The following is a 19,778-nucleotide window of genomic DNA, read 5'->3' as shown; positions in this document are numbered from 1 at the left end:
AAGGACTGCATCAAGGAAAGACTAGAAGCAATGGGATGAAACTGGAAAGGAGGAGGCGCTGATTGGCGCTGTGACTGGGAAAACCATAAATGGTACCTTCATTCTCCTAATTGGTGAGAGTGGCTGGAAGAACTAATACATAAACCTGTATGTGTAACTCCAAATTTTTTTTCTTATGATCACCCATTTACATAGGACACACCCGCAACGTGCCTTATGGCATTTAAATCACAAATTATGCTTTAGACCCCCTGATCAGACCACAAAATGAATACAGTCAGTATTGAGAGAGAACATGGGGCACCCAGGAAATTTATCTACATTTTTGGGAATCTGGGTCTGGTTATTATAGGAGAGTTGTCACGTATTCAATTAGCACACATTAGGGGTAGTTTATACAGGATGATTGCCGGGCACAATGACGATTGCCCCTATGCTTAATGCAGGAGTGGTAGTCGTTCATTGAATGGAGGTGAAGCGCGCCAGTATCTCTTTTCCATTCACTGTGAACAGGCAGTCTATAATATTTGCTTCCATATTCATCTAATGAATCCTATTTGTTCTTTCATCTCCACAGGGGAATTGGAAAACAAGGATTCCAGTGCCAGGGTAAGATATTTATATTACGCTTTGCTCTGTTTGTGTGTTATCTCTTCCTCACATTCTCTCCAGAGGATGTCCTGTGCTATTTTTTGCAGCTGTACAGTGGAGAATATTATTAATTTATTTAAATTGCCTTTTATTTTGCTGTAGGTAGTACTGGCAACCTCATTTTCCAATGTCTAAATACATAGACAGTATGACACAATGTAATTTAAAACACGCAAGCAATATGTCCTTTACTATCTCAGGCTATGCAGAGTTATGCTTAATGATTTAATTAACAATTCCACTAATGTTCAATAAAAATGTTTCTCTCTAATCCTTGCTTGTATTGTACAAATACAATATCCCAAGTACAACAATTGAGTATTGACATTTTGAAACACTGATGTTACATAGCTGAGATTGTCAGTGCAGCGATGTTGAGCTTGTCATATGCTTCAGCATATTGTAATGTGATATCCATGATATCCCATAGATATAGTTTGCAAGTAAACCTATTGAGAAACCTTAAAGGGGTTTTGCAACTATTAAAAAAATGATGACCTGTCCACAAGATAGGTCATCAATAGCTGATCAAAAATGGTCCACCACCCTGGACCCTGACTGATCAGCTGTTTTCCAGACCAGCTGTAGCCCTCTGCAAAGCAGGAAGCAGATAGCTCTGCACACTGTGGAGTGGCCCATTGGCCCCCCTTTGAAGTGAATGTATACTGGTCTCCTTGGTCTAACATAACATACTGTCCTACCAAAAGTAATTGGACACCTGAGCAAGAATCAGTAGTATTTATTTCCATATGTTAATACTTAGTGGCTTTGGCCCTAATGACATCAGATAATCTCTGTGGCATACTTTCTACTAATGTCTGACACACTTCAGCTATTTCCCTCCATACATCCCACAAAGTACCCATGCGTTCTGTCAAAGAAGACTGATGCTTTTTATGTTTCTGGACTAAAAGTTACAGTTAATCCCAAAGATGATCAGTTGGGTTTAGGTAGGCCAGTCCAATTGTGGAGCATCCATATCCTCAAACTAACGTAAAGCAGCACTGGATTTGTGACAAGGCACGTTGTCTTAGAAGTATTACTGACTATTTCCAGAGTATTGCTACATTGTCAGAAGCACATTATTCTCTAGAATGTCAGGGTACACATACACATTCTTACCATTACAACCAATGGACCGAGACCATGCCACGTAAAACATCCACAGACCATATCAGAACCTCAGTCCTACCTAACTGTTGGCAAGAGGCGTTCCTCAGGCATCTTCCACACCCAGGTACCTCCATCAGATTTGAAGATCTATTAGTGTGATTCGTCTCTCCATAGAATGTTCTTGCATTGTATAACTGTCCAATGATAGCGCTCCCTGCACCATTGTAGATGGGCTGGTGCATTGAGCTTTGTGATAGATGGCTTGTGTGCAGCGGCATAACCCATACATATTCAATAGTGTGCAGTTTCCATTACAAACTATGGCTGACACCTCCAAGGGTCTGCATCTTATGTAGCATGGGTAGGACAGGTGACATGATAATAAAACACGATTCATTTTACTGATAGTGGTGTCCAAATACATTTGGTAGGATAATGTATGCAATATTAGGAAGCACAAAAAAGGGGGGAAATACTTCTTCATAGTAGAATATAGAACCTAAAGTACATAAACTAAAGGTAGAGCTTTGCCACCATGATCAATGAAGCGTTTTTATCATTTATCGCTAGTCTTTGTCTTCACTTACACTGGCCAATAATAAGCTGCTCTGAAAAGTATTAAACTGTAAAGATAATTGGCCAATGTAAACGGGCCTTAAGAACTCAAAGTAAATACTGAATAACAGATATATACCCGGATTAGCGAAAAACTTCTTAGCATCTATTCACACCTACAATGTGATTTTCATTTATAGTGACACTGTACCATGATGAATTGCTGGATCCAATATACAATGTATACCAACAGCATTCGGGTTCCACTATAGTGTCTGTCATTTTTAAGTTAAGAATAGCTAATGCTGCTCTATTCTTGCCATTGAGGCCTCGGTCAGACGGGCGATTTTTGGTGCGATCTGCGCATGTGCATGCGATCGCCGTTTTTATAGAACCATTGCTTTGCAATGGTATCGGACACATGAGCGCATTTTATGCGCTCGTCCGATTTATTATAGAACAGAAATCGCAGATCACGCCTATCTGCGATTCCTGTTCTTCTCTATATGCGCTCAATGGGGCTGGCGGCAGCAGCGCCGACCCCATTGAGAACATATACTAGACAAATCATTCTCCTCTGCCACAGCTGTAACAGCTGTGGCAGAGAAGAATGATGTTTGCCCATTGAATTCAATGGAGCCGGCAATACAGCCAGCTCCATTGAAAGCAATGGGCTGCGGGCGATCTCAAGATGAATTTTCGGGAAGGGCTTAAAAATATAAGCCCTTCCCTGAAAATCATCCAAAACTGTGTAAAAAAAAATATATACTCACCTTGTCCCGGCAGACGGAGTTCAGCCGCGGCCGGCCGGCAGTTCTCCTGAACTGCTGTGAGTAGATTGTTGCATGTAAGGGGTTAACAATGGGGGTCGCTGTCCTGATGCACCCCTGCTGTTGCAGTGGAAGGCTGACTATCAGTAATAGCCACCTCCTGCTGCCGGATGCCACGGGATCTCTTCAGATCCCGTGAGATTCATATGACGTAAGGTTACGGCATGTTGCCTTAAGTACCACCCTGCCATGATGTAACCTTACATCCTGTGGCGGGAAGGGTTTAAACATCCCCACCCCCGTCATCCAACTAGGCCTCCTAGGTTCCTGACGTGGGGCTGTCCTTATCAGGGTGATTGCCCAACTTCTAAGCAGGGTCTGCTGCACAAAAGTTGGTTAGTGATAATGTTCTTGTTCACCTATTTCTGTTACTGTTGTTTTCCCTCTTTTTTGTTGATGTAAGATGTGTCTATGTTGATCCTTTGTAGACATTAATTACATCTTGGTCTGACATGTTGGTGATGTCCCTGAGGGGCACCATACGTGTGACCTACATGAATGTAATAGTCTTAGAATGCATTCAATGATCAGGACGCAGTAGGTAAAAAACATTGTTCTGCACAGCATACTACATTATAGGTGGAGCCAGCACCTTCTGTTGTAATCTAGGATGTATAACTTCGTGCACATTCCAACAAAATCCACTGTCAAAAGATCATCTAAAATTATTCCAAATAATAATAATCTTTATTTGTATGGCGCCAACTTATTCCGCACAGTTCCTAAGCAACTGTGATACAAATATTGATTGTTTTTTTCGGAATGTGTTATTCCAATTTTAAATTGTAATGTTTTATCGCTCTTGTGGCCATTATTTCATGTCTGAATCAGAATGTAATGAGGACAGCAATTTGGTAGAAGTGTAGTTTTCTCACGGATCCCTCTTGCATGGATTTGATTCTTCAAATTTCTTTGATGTTTATGTGCAAAATAAGCACCCATACAGCATCCAAAAGAGTTATGCAAAGAGTCACAAATAATATGGTGTCATGTGGGAGTAGAGGAGCTTCCATAAGATAACATGAATGTTGTATTACAGACTTTTACCAACAAAACTGGTGGGGATTGGTAATACAGTCATATGCATGAGTTTCACATGATATAGCAGGAGAATCACATGACTGTCACCATTTTGTAGTTCGAAAGATGAATTTTGAGGCCAATCAATTTAAATGTATGTATTTAAGATAAGGTAAACAGGCTATCCCTTATACCAAACCTAGTTAAGAACAGGAACGCTTAGCTGAATAGAAGCATTTTTAATAATACAGTAATTAGTCAGTTACACACGCAATATTCAATGAATAGAACCCATTGATTTCAATGGGTTTATTCGCAGACGCGTATTTTGTCTGCGCAATTCCGTTGCGAAAACAAATATACAGCATATTCTATTTTCTTGTGCATTTGTACAGGGAAATAGAACATATAAAACTGATTAGGCTGATTAGGCATTGCAATATACGGCACCATGGCTGTGGGTTCTTTGAGTGCACAAATAGTACAGTATATGTGTGCGCAAACATACACTCTTGTGAATTCAGCCTTAAAAGGGTTTTCTGGCACTCTAACATTTTTTTACAAACTCAGAGCTCTTTCACACGAGCGTATATCAGCTGCCGTTTTCATATATATGCATCAGATCACATGGCCATATTCCTGCGGTGTAAAATCGCCCTGCCGACCAAAAAACGTTGGGTGATTTCACGCCGGGTCGAAAAGATAGTGCTGGAACTAGCTTTCCATTCGGAATACGTTGGCTGCTAAATAGGCTCCTATGGGAGCCAATGACAGCGGCCTGAGAAGGGAGGTGGGAAGGAGTTTAGCAGATAATTGTGCCCATTTTCACACCCAGAGGATAATAGTGCTCCCCTTGTGCCCCTATAATGTAATAGTGCTCCTAAAAAGTAATAGTACCCACTTTGTGTCTCCACAAGACTTCTTCCTCCTAAAGTAACAGCGACTTTTCTTTGCCTTCATAAGGTAATAGTGCCCCTTTGTTCCCCATAATATTATAGGTACACAAGACATTGCTGGACACAATGCTGGGGAAAAGAGGAACATATTGAGCAACTTAAATTGCATGAATGCTGTACTAATGTGTGATGAAGTAAAGGGAAGAGACAGAGGGGATGGCAGCGCCTATGGTCTTCCCTTATGACCAGCAGACATAAGTCTATGAGCCAGGCCTAAGGCGGGTGTGAAAAAAATGCTGCAAGAAGAATGCTTTCAAAAATAGAAGTATTAGTTTTATTATGTTAATTAACAAAAGGCAAAGTGGATGAACAAAAGAGAAATCTAAATCAAATCATTATTTGGTGTTACCGCCCTTTGTCTTTAAAACTGCATCAATTCTTCCAGGTACACTTGCACACAGATTTAAAGGGGTTGTCCCGCTCCGAAACGGTTTTTCTTTTTTTTTTTAACCCCCTCCCCCCCCGTTCGGCGCGAGACAACCCCGATGCAGGGGTTAAAAAAACAAACCGGGTAGTACTTACCCGAATCCCGGCAGTCCGGCGTCTTCATACTCACCTGCTGAAGATGGCTGCCAGGATCCTCTCTCTCTGTGGACCGCAGGGCTTCTGTGCGGTCCATTGCCGATTCCAGCTTCCTGATTGGCTGGAATCGGCACGTGACGGGGCGGAGCTACACGGAGCTACACGGAGCCCCATTCAGAAAAGAAGAAGACCCGGACTGCGCAAGCGCGTCTAATTTGGCCATTAGACGGCGAAAATTAGACGGCAACCATGGAGACGAGGACGCCAGCAACGGAGCAGGTAAGTGAAAAACTTTTTATAACTTCTGTATGGCTCATAATTAATGCACAATGTACATTACAAAGTGCATTAATATGGCCATACAGAAGTGTATAGACCCACTTGCTGCCGCGGGACAACCCCTTTAAAGGAAGTCGGCAGGGAGCTTGTTGCAAACATGTTGGCGAACTAACGGATCTTCTGTGGATGTAGGTTGCTCAAATCCTTCTGTCTCTTCATGTATTTCCAAACAGACTTGATGATGCTGAGATCAGGGATCTGTGGGGGTAATATCATGACTTCCAGGACCCCTTGTTCTTCTTTATATTAACCCTTTCCAATCCACTGTCTGATGTCTAAAGACATTCTGATTGAAGGCTGTACAGCTCTGATGCAGGGTATTCTCACTGTATATTATTGGCTGCTCAGTTGTCGGGGGGCCTCTCCAGCATGTCACATACCACAGTACTGGCTCTAGCCAGCAGATGGTGCCATTGTATAATGGCAGAAAGAGAAAGCCCCCTAGAAAACCCTGAATCCAAAATTGGATTGCAAAGGGTTAAAGATAGTTCTTACTGACATTGGCTGCATGTTTGAGGTCATTGTCCCACTGTAAAATAAATCGGCAGTTGATCAGACATCTCCCTAATGGCATTGCATGATGGATAAGTATCTGCCTTTGATTCTCAGCATTGACACTTAATTCTGACCAAATCCCCAACTCCATTTTCTGAAATGCAGCCCCAAACTTACAAGGAACCTCCACCATGCTTCACTGTTGCCTACAGACACTCATTATTGTACGGCTCTCCAGCCCTTCAGTGAACAAACTGCCTTCAGTTGCAGCCAAATATTTCAATATTTGACTCTTCAGTCCAGAGTGCCTGCTGCCATACTTGTGCACCCCAGCTTTTATATTTTTGTGCATAGTTGAGTCGCTTGACCTTGTTTCAAGGTCAAAGGTATGGCTTTTTGGCAGTAATTCTTCCACGAAAGACCATTCCTGGCCAAATGTCTATAAATACCGGATGGGTATATCTGTTTTACTCTTGTTTCTGCCAGTGCTGAGCTGATGACCACACTGGACATCTTCTGATTTTGAAGGGAAGTAAGCATAACGTGTCTTTCATCTGCTGCACTACATTTCTTTACCCGATCACTCAACATTGTCTCTAGTCTGCTTTAAAATCTTTGCCTGGGAGAGACCTTGCTTATGCAGTATAAATACCTTGCTTCTTGTGACTGTGTACAGTCTTACCTTAGTGTATAACACGAAACTGTCTTCCACAACCTCATCTTTGTAGCAGCGTTTAGCTGTACCTCACCCAGTTTTAACCCTTTCCAATCAAATTTGTATCCTGGCTGTCATTCAATAGCTGAGAGCTGCCTCTGATTGGTCACAGTGCTCAGCCAATCAGAGGCAGCACTCACTCACCCATTCATGGATTCATGAATGGGTGAGTGAGAGCTGCCTTTGATTGGCTGAGGGCTGGGACCAATCAGAGGCATCCCATTCAGCAGGCGGGGATTTTAAATCCCCGCTGCTGAATACTACAGAAAGCAGTTCAGGAGAAGAGTCGGCTGCATGCAGCTGATCTCCGGCAGCTGCAAAAAGGTGAGTATATATATTTTTTTATTTTTTACACTTTTTTGGATGCTTTTCAGGGAAGGGGTTATATTTGAAGCTCTTCCCCGAAAATTAATACAGCGCTTGCCGGCAGCCCATTGCTATTTTGCCGATTCCATTGACTTCAATGGGAGAACATCGTTCTCCTCTGTCACAGCTGTGACAGCTGTGGCAGAGGAGAATGATCTTTAGTATATGTTGTCAATGGGGTCGGCGCTGCTGCCGCCGGCTCCATTGAGCGCATATACAAGAACAAAGATTTGCGCAGAATGCAGTAACATGCATTCTGCGAATCGTTGTGTCATATAATTTTCGGCACATCCACATAAACAACAGACATGTGACCGATCCCATTGCAAAGCATTGGGTATATATAGACGCAGATCGCAAGCGCATCTGCAAATCGGGCTTACAAACGCCCGTGTGACTAAGCCCTTACTTTGCAGCATTTTTTTTCCACACCTGCCTAAAACTTTTGTCCAATACTGGATGTCAGAAAATTTAATCTGGCGGGTTGGATTTAGCCAAACTTTTTCCCAGCGCTGCATTTCTATAGAATTTCTACATGCTATCAGAATAAGGGCTCCCACCCACTTGCCTTTTTTTCACGCGTTATAATTTGCTTTTTTTTCACGCGTTATAGCTTGCCTTTTTTTCACGCGATCATCAATGGGACTTTCTAATGTTAAAAACACTTTGCAAGTTGGTGCGTTTTTAACATTAGAAAGTCCCATTGACAATCACGTGAAAAAAAAGCAGCAACATAGCATGAAAAAAAGGCAAGCTATAACGCGTGAAAAAAATGCAAGTGTGCAGGAGCCCATATGGCATGAAAAAAAAAGCAAGCTATAACGCGTGAAAAAAGGCAAGTGGGTGGGAGCCCTTATTCTGATAGCATGTAGAAAATCTATAGAAATGCAGCGCTGGGAAAAAGTTTGGCTAAATCCAACCCGCCAGAAGCCCTGTGCGGCGCGAGCACGCCAGAGCGGCCCCTTCAGCGCAAGCGCGTCTAATCCAGGGAGAAGGCGGCTTTGGTCAGCGCCATGGAGACGGGGACGCCAGCACCGGAGGGGGTAAGTGTATAACTTCTGTATGGCCAATATTTAATGCACGATGTATATTACAAAGTGCATTAATATGGCCATACAGAAGTGCTTAACACCACTTGCTATCGCGGGACAACCCCTTTAAGGTCTTATTATTACCTTTTAGACTCTTATAATGTGGATAAATTTATCAGTCTTGTGTAGTTAGAAAACTGTCCCTTTTATAACTATCCCACTGGCACAAGTATAATGAAAATCTAGCTGCCTTTAGCTAACTTCACCCTTTCCATTTGCAAAAAATTGAATTATTTTTTACTTTTACATTTCCGTGCAATGTCCAATCAACTCTGAAAAGGAGCAAACTTTTTGATCATTACATGTTGTAGGGCAGACTTGCCTTGACATGGATCACACTCTACATCTCTCCTAAACTTTTTAGTTGCATGACTTATTAATGAAAAATAGATGCCTACCTGAAAACATCACAAGACACAAAAGGTCAGAAAAGTTCAGGAAAGACAGTAAGTGATCCTTCATTATTATAGGAAATGGGACTCCTTGTACAGTACAAGGGATACTGATTTTACCTTTCCATTTTAGAATCAATCCTCTCCTTCAAATTCTGCATATATATAAATTTCTCACTAAGGGGGTTGTCTCATCTCCCCTAATAGGATATATGTAGCTTAAGACTTCACACTATAAGCCTGTGCATACAACAGATGCCTGTCGCAGGTATAAACAAAGTCACTGACAAAGTATACATTTTTCAAGTTCTACACTGAATGGCCAGTGTGGGTTCATTAATTCATGCTGCTTATGCCAAATTCTGACTGTCCCATTAGAATGGTTGACTACAGATCTGGATCCATCTGACCAGATGTTTTCCTACTGCTCAATGATCTAGTTTTTCTGTTATTTTGTCCACTAGAGTCTTGGCTTTCTATTCCTCTTAGATAACAATGACACTTGAACTGCTCATCTGCTGTTATATTCCATCCATGACAAAGAACAATGAGTTGTGAGCTTTGGCATGTTACAGTTTGCTTGACTGTGAACCGCCTGTTCACCAGAATGATTCTTGACATCCTCCTCTGACCCCTTCTGTCACACCATTCTTGGTATACTCTCCACACCATTGCAAGAGAACATCCCACAAGGTTGGCATTTTTTAAGTTCTCGCCTGGCTAATCTAGTACCAATGATCATGCCATGTTTGAAGTAACTGCGATTGTGTAATTTTCCCATTTCAATGTGGATTCACATTGAAACTAATCACGAAAGAATTCGCTCACTTCATTTTATGCTGCACTTTGGTATCATATGTCTAATTTCTATATAGGGAAGCTCAAATCACGAAAAGGCAAATATGTCTAATAAAGTGGCTATTCAGTCTAGGATGTGTAATGGCACATGAAACCATCCTCATATTTGATAATTGGCTGCAATTTCCTAATTTCCCACGATACCACTGAAAGCATAGACTCCGTTCTGCCTCTGCTTTCTTGCCATTTTCATCATCTCATTTGATGAACTGAAAAGTTCAAAGAAGGTTAGCTAAAGTAGAGTTGCATGAATACTTATGTGCAAGGTTATAAACCCGACAAATTGTTGTTTTCCCAGCAATTACATGAAATATATAATGACATGTTTATGCATCAGAGAAATGTATGAAAATGGGTGAAAGGAAATAGAGGGACAAAATGGTCCTTATAATTGTAAATCTGATATAATTCTTATGACCGTGACTGCAAGGTGCAGTAATGTTTTCCAGTCTTTGCACTATTTCTTTTGGTAACCATAAATTATTCAGCTAAAAGTTTGTAATACCTAGTGAATATGTAAAAGTTGACAAGTTTCAGTAGGCTGACAGAACTCATAGTGTCAACATTTACTGTTAGAGTACAAATAAATAAGTGAAAGCAAATTGCTCCATTGGTATCTCCCATCCATTACCTTATTTGACCTTCATTTCATGTTGTCTTCTATTAAAGGGGTTGTCTCATGAAATCAAGTGGGGTTATATACTTCTGTATGGCCATATTAATGCACTTTGTAATGTACATCGTGCATTAATTATGAGCCATACAGAAGTTATTCACTTACCTGCTCCGTTGCTAGCGTCCCCGTCGCCATGGATCCGTCTAAATTCGCTGTCTTCTGGCGATTTTAGACGCGCTTGCGCTGTGCGGTCTTCTCCGTTGTGAATGGGGCCGCTCGTGCCGGAGAGCTGGTCCTCGTAGCTCCGCCCCGTCACGTGTGCCGATTCCAGCCAATCAGGAGGCTGGAATCGGCAATGCACCGCACAGAGCCCACGGTGCACCATGGGAGAAGACCCGCGGTGCATCGTGGGTGAAGATCCCGGTGGCCATTTTGGTAAGGTAGGTAAGAAGTCACCGCAGAGCGGGGATTCGCGTAAGTACTAAACGTTTTTTTTTTGACCCATCCCTTGTGTTTGTCTCGCGCCGACCGGGGGGCCTATTGAAAAAAAAAAAAAAAACGTTTCGGTGTGAGACAACCCCTTTAAGGTCCTGAATTGTTAGGCTAGTACCAAAAGGAAGACTATCTGGTAGACAATTCAACAACTGATTTGAGGCATATAGCTATCTACTGTGTTACATTTGACAGTACTTCATGGCAGAGGGGCAACTTCAAGCTCCTGAAAGTCAATGCAAAATCTGCCACAGGGCCCCCATCTTCCATTTAGCATTAATGAAAACAAAGATGTGGTACCGTGTTAGCCAGTAGAGCAAAATGTGATTGTTCCCAGCAAGAGAAACCACGTAATCTTGTGGATATGATAGCTTTTAATGGCTAACAAAAATACATGATGTAATAAACCTGCTCACATATACTGACTGCAGACAGGATAGGGATCCCCAACACACAGCAGGACTATAAGATCCCGGAGACATTCACATGTTCCACGTCCAATGTTGTGTACCTGATCCAGTGCAGTAAATGTCCTGTTGGGGGTCTTTATGTTGGAGAAACAGGACAGAAACTGAAAGCCAGGATGAGATCTCATTGCCACACGATTAAACACAGAAAAATAGAATTGCCTGTGGCCGAGCACTTCTCTAACCGTGGACATTACATAGGAGATATGAGAGTTTTGATATTGAAGGGTGGTTTCAAGTCACAAAACCACAGAAGAATTTGGGAATATAAATTGATAACAACCTTTGACACGCTGAATACGGGGTTAAATTATTCCCCAGGATTTATGCGTGAATGGGAAGTGTGAGACTTGATTGCACAGATAAGACCCCCATCAACAGTAATTCAGGGACCATAAACTTTCACTCCCTTATCAGTGTTTAGCTAAAAATGTTTGTGCACCTCTTGTAGCAATTCTAGCCGGCCGACCTCCCCCCCCTCCCCCAACAGTAATTTAGGGACCATAAAACTTTCTCTCCGCTATCAATGCCTAGACAAAAAAAAGTTTGTTTGCTGTTGCAGAATTCCTTTTAAGTGCGAACCAATCACATCCATATCTGTGCCTTGTCATAAGTATGTATGTTATAAGTGTGTATAAATATGCATGCCTCTTCAGATCCAATCCATAAGCCTGAAGAAGAATCCTGCGTTGGTTCGGAAGCTCGCTATTATTACATCATGTATTTTTGTTAGCCATTAAAAGGTATCATATCTACAAGATTACGTGGTTTCTCTTGCTGGGAACAATCCCATTTAGCATTAATTATACTGGTGTCCTCTTCTTCGGCAGAGATAACTGTGGACCAGCACAGGAACCAGAGACCAGGTGCGACTACACCTCTGCACCCCATATAGCTATGCCTTAGCTTTATGGTAACATGATCCCCAAATGTGGTATGGAGGTTCTCCTTGACCTGTGAGCACTGTGGCTACTTTATTTGGTCAAAATTCGACCCCACCGATCAAACATTGTTGGGATTTTCATATTTTATGTATGAATGTGCATAAGATAAAATGAACATTGCTCCCATGTGAAATCCTATATAGGTTCAGTGAAAATGAATCATATGACTCAGGACTGACATTATGCTTTCTTTCTCCCAGGGCTAAGAGTCAGTTTACAGTTTTTCTACCCACAAAGTGAAACATAACTATACAAGATTTTCTTTTATATCTGCATATGTAGAGTAACAAAAAGTGGGTAGATATGTTTGTTTCATGACCTTGAAGGTAATCCTGTAATTTCAAGCACTGGGTTTTACAGATTTCTGCAATGACAGCATGCCCTTTCTATGCAGATCCCTCCTACTAACTGAGATAGTAGGAGGGATCTGTTTCCCTGAAAATATGAGCTACCCTGAAAATAAACCCTAACCTAATTTTCAGGAAGCCTTGAAATATAAGCATACCCTGAAAATAAGCCCTAGTTACACTACATAAAAAAGGAGTACATTACCTAGCAGGGATGGTCCAGCTCCCTCCCGCTGCTCTCTAGAGGTTAAGCACGGTTCCTGCAGTCCTCAGCCACTCGTATAACATCACTTCCTGGTTATGGGATTCATAAATCCCACCTCCAGGAAGCGATGGCTGTGATTGGTTCTTCGACCGCTGCTTAGCCAATCAATGCAGCGCTGGATGAACCAATACAATGGCTGTGATTAGCTGCGGCCCACTCAATTCATAAACCCTGCCTCTGGAACATGATGATTGTTCATTGGCTGAGCAGCAGTGGAAGAACCAATCAATATAGTGCTGGATAAACCAATCACAGCCACCACATTGGTTCATCTAATGCTACATTGATCGGCTGACCAGTGGTTGAAGAACCAATCACGGCCATCGCTTCCGGGAGGTTTAACCAACAAGTAATGTTTTATGAGTGGCTGAGGACTGCGGGAACTGCGCTGAACCTCTAGAGAGCAGCGGGAGTGACCTGGACCAAGTCTGTTAGGTAAGTATAATAAGACCTCCCCAAAAAAATAAGACCTAGTGCCTTTTTTGGGGCAAAAATTAATATAAGACGGGATCTTATTTTCAGGGAAACACTGTATCTCTAGGCATCCTTTGATAGGAGTTCTGATATCTCTAGGTCCTCGTGGTTTAGTTTCTGCCAAATGCATATATCTCCTCACGTTAGCATGTCCTCAGTATGATCTAGGTGGTAGTGCCAAATAACTGAATTTGATATTGATATATGGTCTGAGATCTTGGGGTCACACACCCTAGTTTCACCAGCTGACAATAACAAAATCATCCAGTTATATATCATACTCCAAGTGTATTCGACCCCTGCGTGGCTCCATAGAATGGGCAGAAATCCACTTTCATCATTCCCTCAGTGTAATTACGAGTCTGGTGATTTTTGGTATATGATATGGGGGTGCCCATCTCTAAACATATTCTGGAGTCAACTAACTGAGTTTTTTATCCTTTATCCTAGGGCTTCCGGTCCCTGTTGAGCCTTTAGTTTATTCAGAATACTAGATAATGAGCAAGGGTAACACTACCACCATATCTATATAAGAGAGACACTCTGTTTTGTCAGGAAAGCTATCGCTATGTAATGGATTGACCCTCAACCTCCAACATTATCTGTTTGGAAATCTATGATTAACCAGGCGATTTCTTTTGAGAAAGTTCTATATATAAAAATTGAAAATGCCCTGACAAATTTGTCTACATATGGGATGGCTAGTGTTCCTCTACCCGGACTCTTCACTCTCAGGTTACCCTTTCTTCCCTGGTTGGGATCTGGATATCCTGATGACTGTTATGTTTTGCATACTAGTTTGATGTTGTTTAATGGAGACATCTTGCTATCAATTTAAAAACAAGAGTTATGCAAAACTAAGCACTAGAGTTGAGCGAACGTACTCTGCCAAGCTTGATGCTCGTTTGAGTATTAGCGTACTCGGTGGTGCTCGTTACTTGAACGAGCATCACGCCGTGTCCGACCCCGCCCCAGGTTTTGGCTCCTCCCTGCTGTGACGTGCCTGTGAGAGAGAGAGAGAGAGAACACGAACCAAGAAAAAAAAGAAAAAAAAGCTCGGGATCCGGCTTCCTACATACAAAAATGCTCAAGTCTCCCATTGTAGCCAATGGGGTTCGTTATTCGAGTAGAGCTCTCAAATTTTACGAAAAGCTCGACTCGAATAACGTGGACCCGAGCATTTGGGTGCTCGCTCATCTCTACTAAGCACTATCAGTCAACTATTATTGCTGATACAATCACATAGTGGTGTTCGTAGTTTTACTGTCTGCATTAATATTGCCTAACACTGACCTCTAGGAGGCTGAAAAATTGTATCTATTCTCATTATTATAAAATTCTAACTTTATTACTAACTCTTGTTACTGGTGAAGCTGTTGCCTTCCTTCTCCCTGTATCCAAAATTAGAGACATTCCCTAATATATCCCAAGACAAACTTATATTGTCTTGTATATTAAAATTAATTTTACTTGTTAGCTAATGTGTAATAATGTAATTATGGTGCAGGTTACAATATATAGAAGAATATGGAAGTACAGAAATAGATTTTCCAACAGTTATTCTTCTACACATGACAATGTTGCAAGTAGTTGACCGGATTTTCTCCCTTTTTAATGTATAATGTCACACAAAATGGGATAAACAGGGATCCATCTGTATTGAAAGAGCTTTTAGTGTCGCTTCTATGGGGTTTTTTTAATAGTAAATGGATAAACTAATCTACTAGAGAGACATCAACCCAAGAGTATTTAGCTTATAATTGAATAACCCAAAGGATATGACCTAGAATGAGATCTAAAAACTTGGCTGTGACCTAGAATGAGATTTAATACCATGACTATAGTTATTATGGTGTCATGAACTTTCATACACAGTGTAAATGTTTTACATACAGAAACCTTAGGAAAGTAAAAAGCTCTGTTTGCTCACAAAAGAAGAGTCCACCCCATTTTTAACCAGGATTGAGTCAAGGTGTAGGTAAATGATCTGATAATTAATTTCTTTGTACCAGTAATTGGATGCCATATTTAAGCTGCTGAGAAATCTGCAGATGCCAGGCATTGAAGAGCACTTCCATATGTGTGCGGGATGAAGACGTGACCCAGCAGACTACATGTACTCTACATGGTAGAGTGGCCAGCCTGCATTGAATGTTATTGATTGGTGGGGAAGACGGGTGACAGGGGACAATTAAATCAATGACTGTCCATCCAACAGCTATCAAGCAGTTTCAAAATGGTAATAGAAAGAAAAGAGAGATTGGATGAATACATTTAGAGAGTAGAAAACCACCAACCTCCACATATAAATAATGGCTCACCTTCCAGTGTTGCACCGATAGTGTAAATACCAACTATGGCAACACTTGAAGCTGTGGGTGAATGACTTCCTGGAGAATGCTGCCAGCATGGTCTCCCTATGGCACTAAAAGTGTCAGCCTCCTCCGAGGAAACGATAAAGACGTAGAGTATGGAGGACTACGTCACACAAGGGCACAGGTGTTCATATAATCCAACAGATGTATTCAACAAGTCTCCATAAAGCAATGTGTTTTAGAGGCGTAATCGTCCTTTCTCAAATCATTCAGAATAATGCATTACTCTGAGTGACCTAAAGGGGTTTTCTGAGGTATACATTTGCAATGTAAACAGGCTCTCCATGGTTTGAAACAACAAATCAGCTTATACTCATCTCTACCAGCTTCCCACTTCAGGTCTCTAATGCGATGTCATGGTTATAGGCTGCAGTAGCCTATGATGGGATGTCACAGACTGCTGTAGCCAATGACAGACCTCAGCAATCAATAGCTGAGCTGTTATTGGCTGCAGCAACTTGGGATGTCCAGTATACAGGCTGACTGCAGCTTGTAAACAAACATTGGGCATGAAAGACCGAGCAGTGGTGCGGGAGATGCAGTGAGCCAGGAGAGGCGAGTATAAGCTGGTTCGTTGTTTTAGCCCATGGAGCACCTGTTTACATTACAACTGTATAACTCTGACAACCCCTTTAAGAAAGGGGGCTCATACCCCTGGAAACACATGCAATCATCATAATTCTTGAATTTAAAATCAGCTCTTCATGGAATCATGCTGTGTAGAGCCAGTCATAGTAACACATAAGGCCATGGTCATTAAATAATAGTTAAACTAGAGAAATAGTAGAATATAAAGTGCCAGTCAACAGTTGAATTGTCGTTAGCAAACTATTGTTATATTCTGCAATTAATGAAATCATAGAATGGTAGAGTTGGAAGGGACCTCCAGGGTCATCAGGTCCAACCCCCTGCTCACTGCAGGATTCACTTAATCATCCCAGACGGATGTCTGTCCAGACTCTGTTTGAAGACTTCCATTGTAGGAGAACTCACCACCTCCTGTTGCAGTCTGTTCCACTCATTGATCATCTTCACTGTCAACGCTTTTTCTAATATCTAATCTGTGTCTAATATCTAATTGTGTATTTTAAAATACTTATAGCATAATACTCAATTATAGCCCCCTGGCTTGAGACTGGCACTTGCCCTGTTATTATACTCAACCAATCGGAAGCTGTCATTTTCAGAAATGCACCATGCATATTATTACAGTAAGACAGTGCAAATTCTACGCGTAGTGATTTAGCTCATTTGCAGTTGGGATTATTTGAACTAATAACAATTGGAGGCTCTTATTGATTAATTAAAGAACAAGGATTAAGCAATACGAAGTGTTAATCCTGAGAAATGATAAGTGGTGCTCACAAAATGAGAATTAGAATTTTTAAACATTTAGGCCTCGAAATGCTGCTTCTCATGGTTGCTATGACAACCCCAAAACTCTCTGGCAATGCATCCTCTATGCAAAGATGGAGGATATGTTTCTCTGTAATGTTTTATTTTGAATTGTGCAAACTCTGGATCCCAAACCGTATGGAAATATATGCATGTTTTCTATAAATACAGAATATTATCATTATTACATGATTATATACATTAAGGGACATTTCAAGCACTGTATTTTTCGGAAAGGCGCAGCATTTTTAGCTTTTTTTTTGCCGCCAGATGTTATCTGTTTTTGGAGGGGTTTTAAACTCTAGGTCTCCCTTTTTTTTCAGATGTTTTCCCATAAACTTCTCTATAGGTGAAAAAAGGCTGATTAAAGTATGGGTGTGTATGTAAAATGCAACCAAAAATAGCTTGTAAAAAAAAGGCATGAAATTCGTGTTTTTTTTATAAGCCTCAATAAAATGACATAGAAAACTATGGGAATATTTACTAACTCTTTCTAAAAGGTAGACAGTGCAAATGTGGACTATGCATTCATAAAATGCATCAGATTTATCACAGTGACACTGCTGAATGATAAATCTGTCAAATTTTAAAACTGTCTAGTTTAAGGACCTTGTTACATCGAACACTTAGGCTGGATACACACGGGACGGAATTTCAGTGCAGCAATTCCGCCCATGGCTCCTAATCCCGGGATTTGCCAGACATGTGGACGAGATTTTGCAAAAATCTTGTCCACAAAGAGTGGCCAATCTGTTGCAGCAAAGCCGGTCGGAAACAGACATTCCGCGGCATGTCAATTCTTTTTTTTTTGTGCTGCGGCCTCACTCTTTTCTATGGGAAGAGAAAGCCACAGCGGAATGCCGGTGGCCAAACATCTCCAAAACCCACGACTTTGTAAAAGTGCCCTAACTTTAGACCACCTTTTAGTTAGCTTAGTTTACATTAACAAAATTATTAAAATTTTGGCACAATTCTCCATAATTTGGCATAATTGTTGATGCAATTTAGACTATGCCCCCCTTTTTAACAATGGAATGCCTCTTTGTTGGACATGGGTAAAAAGTTTCTGAAAGTGCCTAAAACACATAGTAAATGTGGCAAAAAGCATTTTTGACCGTTTTCTGTTGCAATTTACAGGAGAAAGCTGTTGAATAAACCCCTCTGTATGAAGGAAGCCTAAAGAAAGACTGGAAATGTACTCCTTTCTTTTATCATTTCTAATATGTTGCTCATTAAGGAATTTTCCAGACCTGGCATATATCAACACTTTGCTTCTTCAGTAATTATGTAGAGAGGCTCTTGTTGCCCAAGGCCTCCCTTTTTGGCTTGGTCTCGGGGGCCTATCCTTCTTCATTTTTTTGTTCTAAAAATTGTTCATTGTACTTGACTGCATTAAAAAATGTCTTAGTCACTGGTGCATTTCTCACTAATGGATCTTCTGGAAACATTCCTGGTTTATCAGGTTTGCTCCTGTGTTTTGTATCCTTCAAACTTGTGGTATAATAAAGTGAAATAAGCTGGTTAAACATGTTTCCAAGGGACCATAATTGTGGCTATATGGCCCCCAAGACCAGTTGTGTGAGGTTTGGTAATGATGAAGACATAGGAGAGAGGGAAAGATGGTGTTAAGGCACGTTGTCAATGTCCTGGGAAATCTATTGTTTAAGAGATAACTTTGAGCGTAAGGGTAGGAAAATAATGTGTTAGGGTATTTTTACACAAGACAATAGTTGCCTGAGTAATTACTCGTAAATATGGCATCCGACAGCGCACTGGGCAAGAAGTCACTCATTAATTGCTAGTCATTCCTAAAATGGAATGACTAGTAAGCAATTTCTCGCTCCATATAAACAGTCATTCATCTTTGAATGAATGTCTGTTCACAGCCAATGGTGGCCAAAAGAGATCTTCGGTGCGCTTCACCTCCATTCATTGAATGTCTATCGCTTCTGTATGAAAGCCCAGGAGTGATAGTCGTTGGAACGGCTGTTAGGTGCTTAAAGCGGTTCTGTCATTAAAAAAGAAAAAGTCTATACCTGCCTATTCCTCCCCCATTAGTCTACTTACCATATCTTCACCTCCCCCATCTTCTTCTGTCTCCTGCAGTCCAGGAGGGGGAGTCACTTCACCTTCAGCTGCCCAATTCTTCTGCTTCCTGTGAGGTTACATTCATTGCCAGCAGTCTTTTGCTTGCCAACCAAAGTATACTATGTCACAACTCACAGGCCAGCAGAGGGACTGCCTCCTTCCTAGGCAGTGAACGCTATAGCACAGGGTTGTGACCTTCACTAACCCGACCGGAAGAAATGTGAATGCAGCCTTCATAACAAGCCGGCCGGTGTGAGGTGAGGTGACCCTTGGGGCACTGCAGAAGCTCACTGAGGAGAAGATGTGGTAAGTAGAGTGGAGGGGAGGAGAAATAGGAGAGTATAGATTTTTTCTTTTTAATGACAAAAGCCCTTTAAGCATCCACCAGTCGTCCTGTCTAAAACCAACCTTA

At 41.4% G+C, this 19,778-nt stretch overlaps 1 protein-coding gene across 1 annotated transcript in view; it reads left to right on the top strand.

Annotated features, from left to right (window-relative positions):
* PRKCG (protein kinase C gamma) overlaps window positions 1-19,778 on the top strand; it is a 394,858-nt gene that overhangs the window by 44,450 nt on the left and 330,630 nt on the right. The window contains exon 2 of the mRNA XM_066607722.1: window positions 578-609. Within this exon, the coding sequence (XP_066463819.1) occupies window positions 578-609 (32 nt within the window). The remainder of the gene's footprint in view (window positions 1-577; window positions 610-19,778) is intronic.

The sequence above is a fragment of the Eleutherodactylus coqui genome, chromosome 6 (genome assembly GCF_035609145.1).
Source record: "Eleutherodactylus coqui strain aEleCoq1 chromosome 6, aEleCoq1.hap1, whole genome shotgun sequence".
Taxonomy (NCBI): domain Eukaryota; kingdom Metazoa; phylum Chordata; class Amphibia; order Anura; family Eleutherodactylidae; genus Eleutherodactylus; species Eleutherodactylus coqui.
This window is presented reverse-complemented; position numbering and strand designations above follow the sequence as displayed.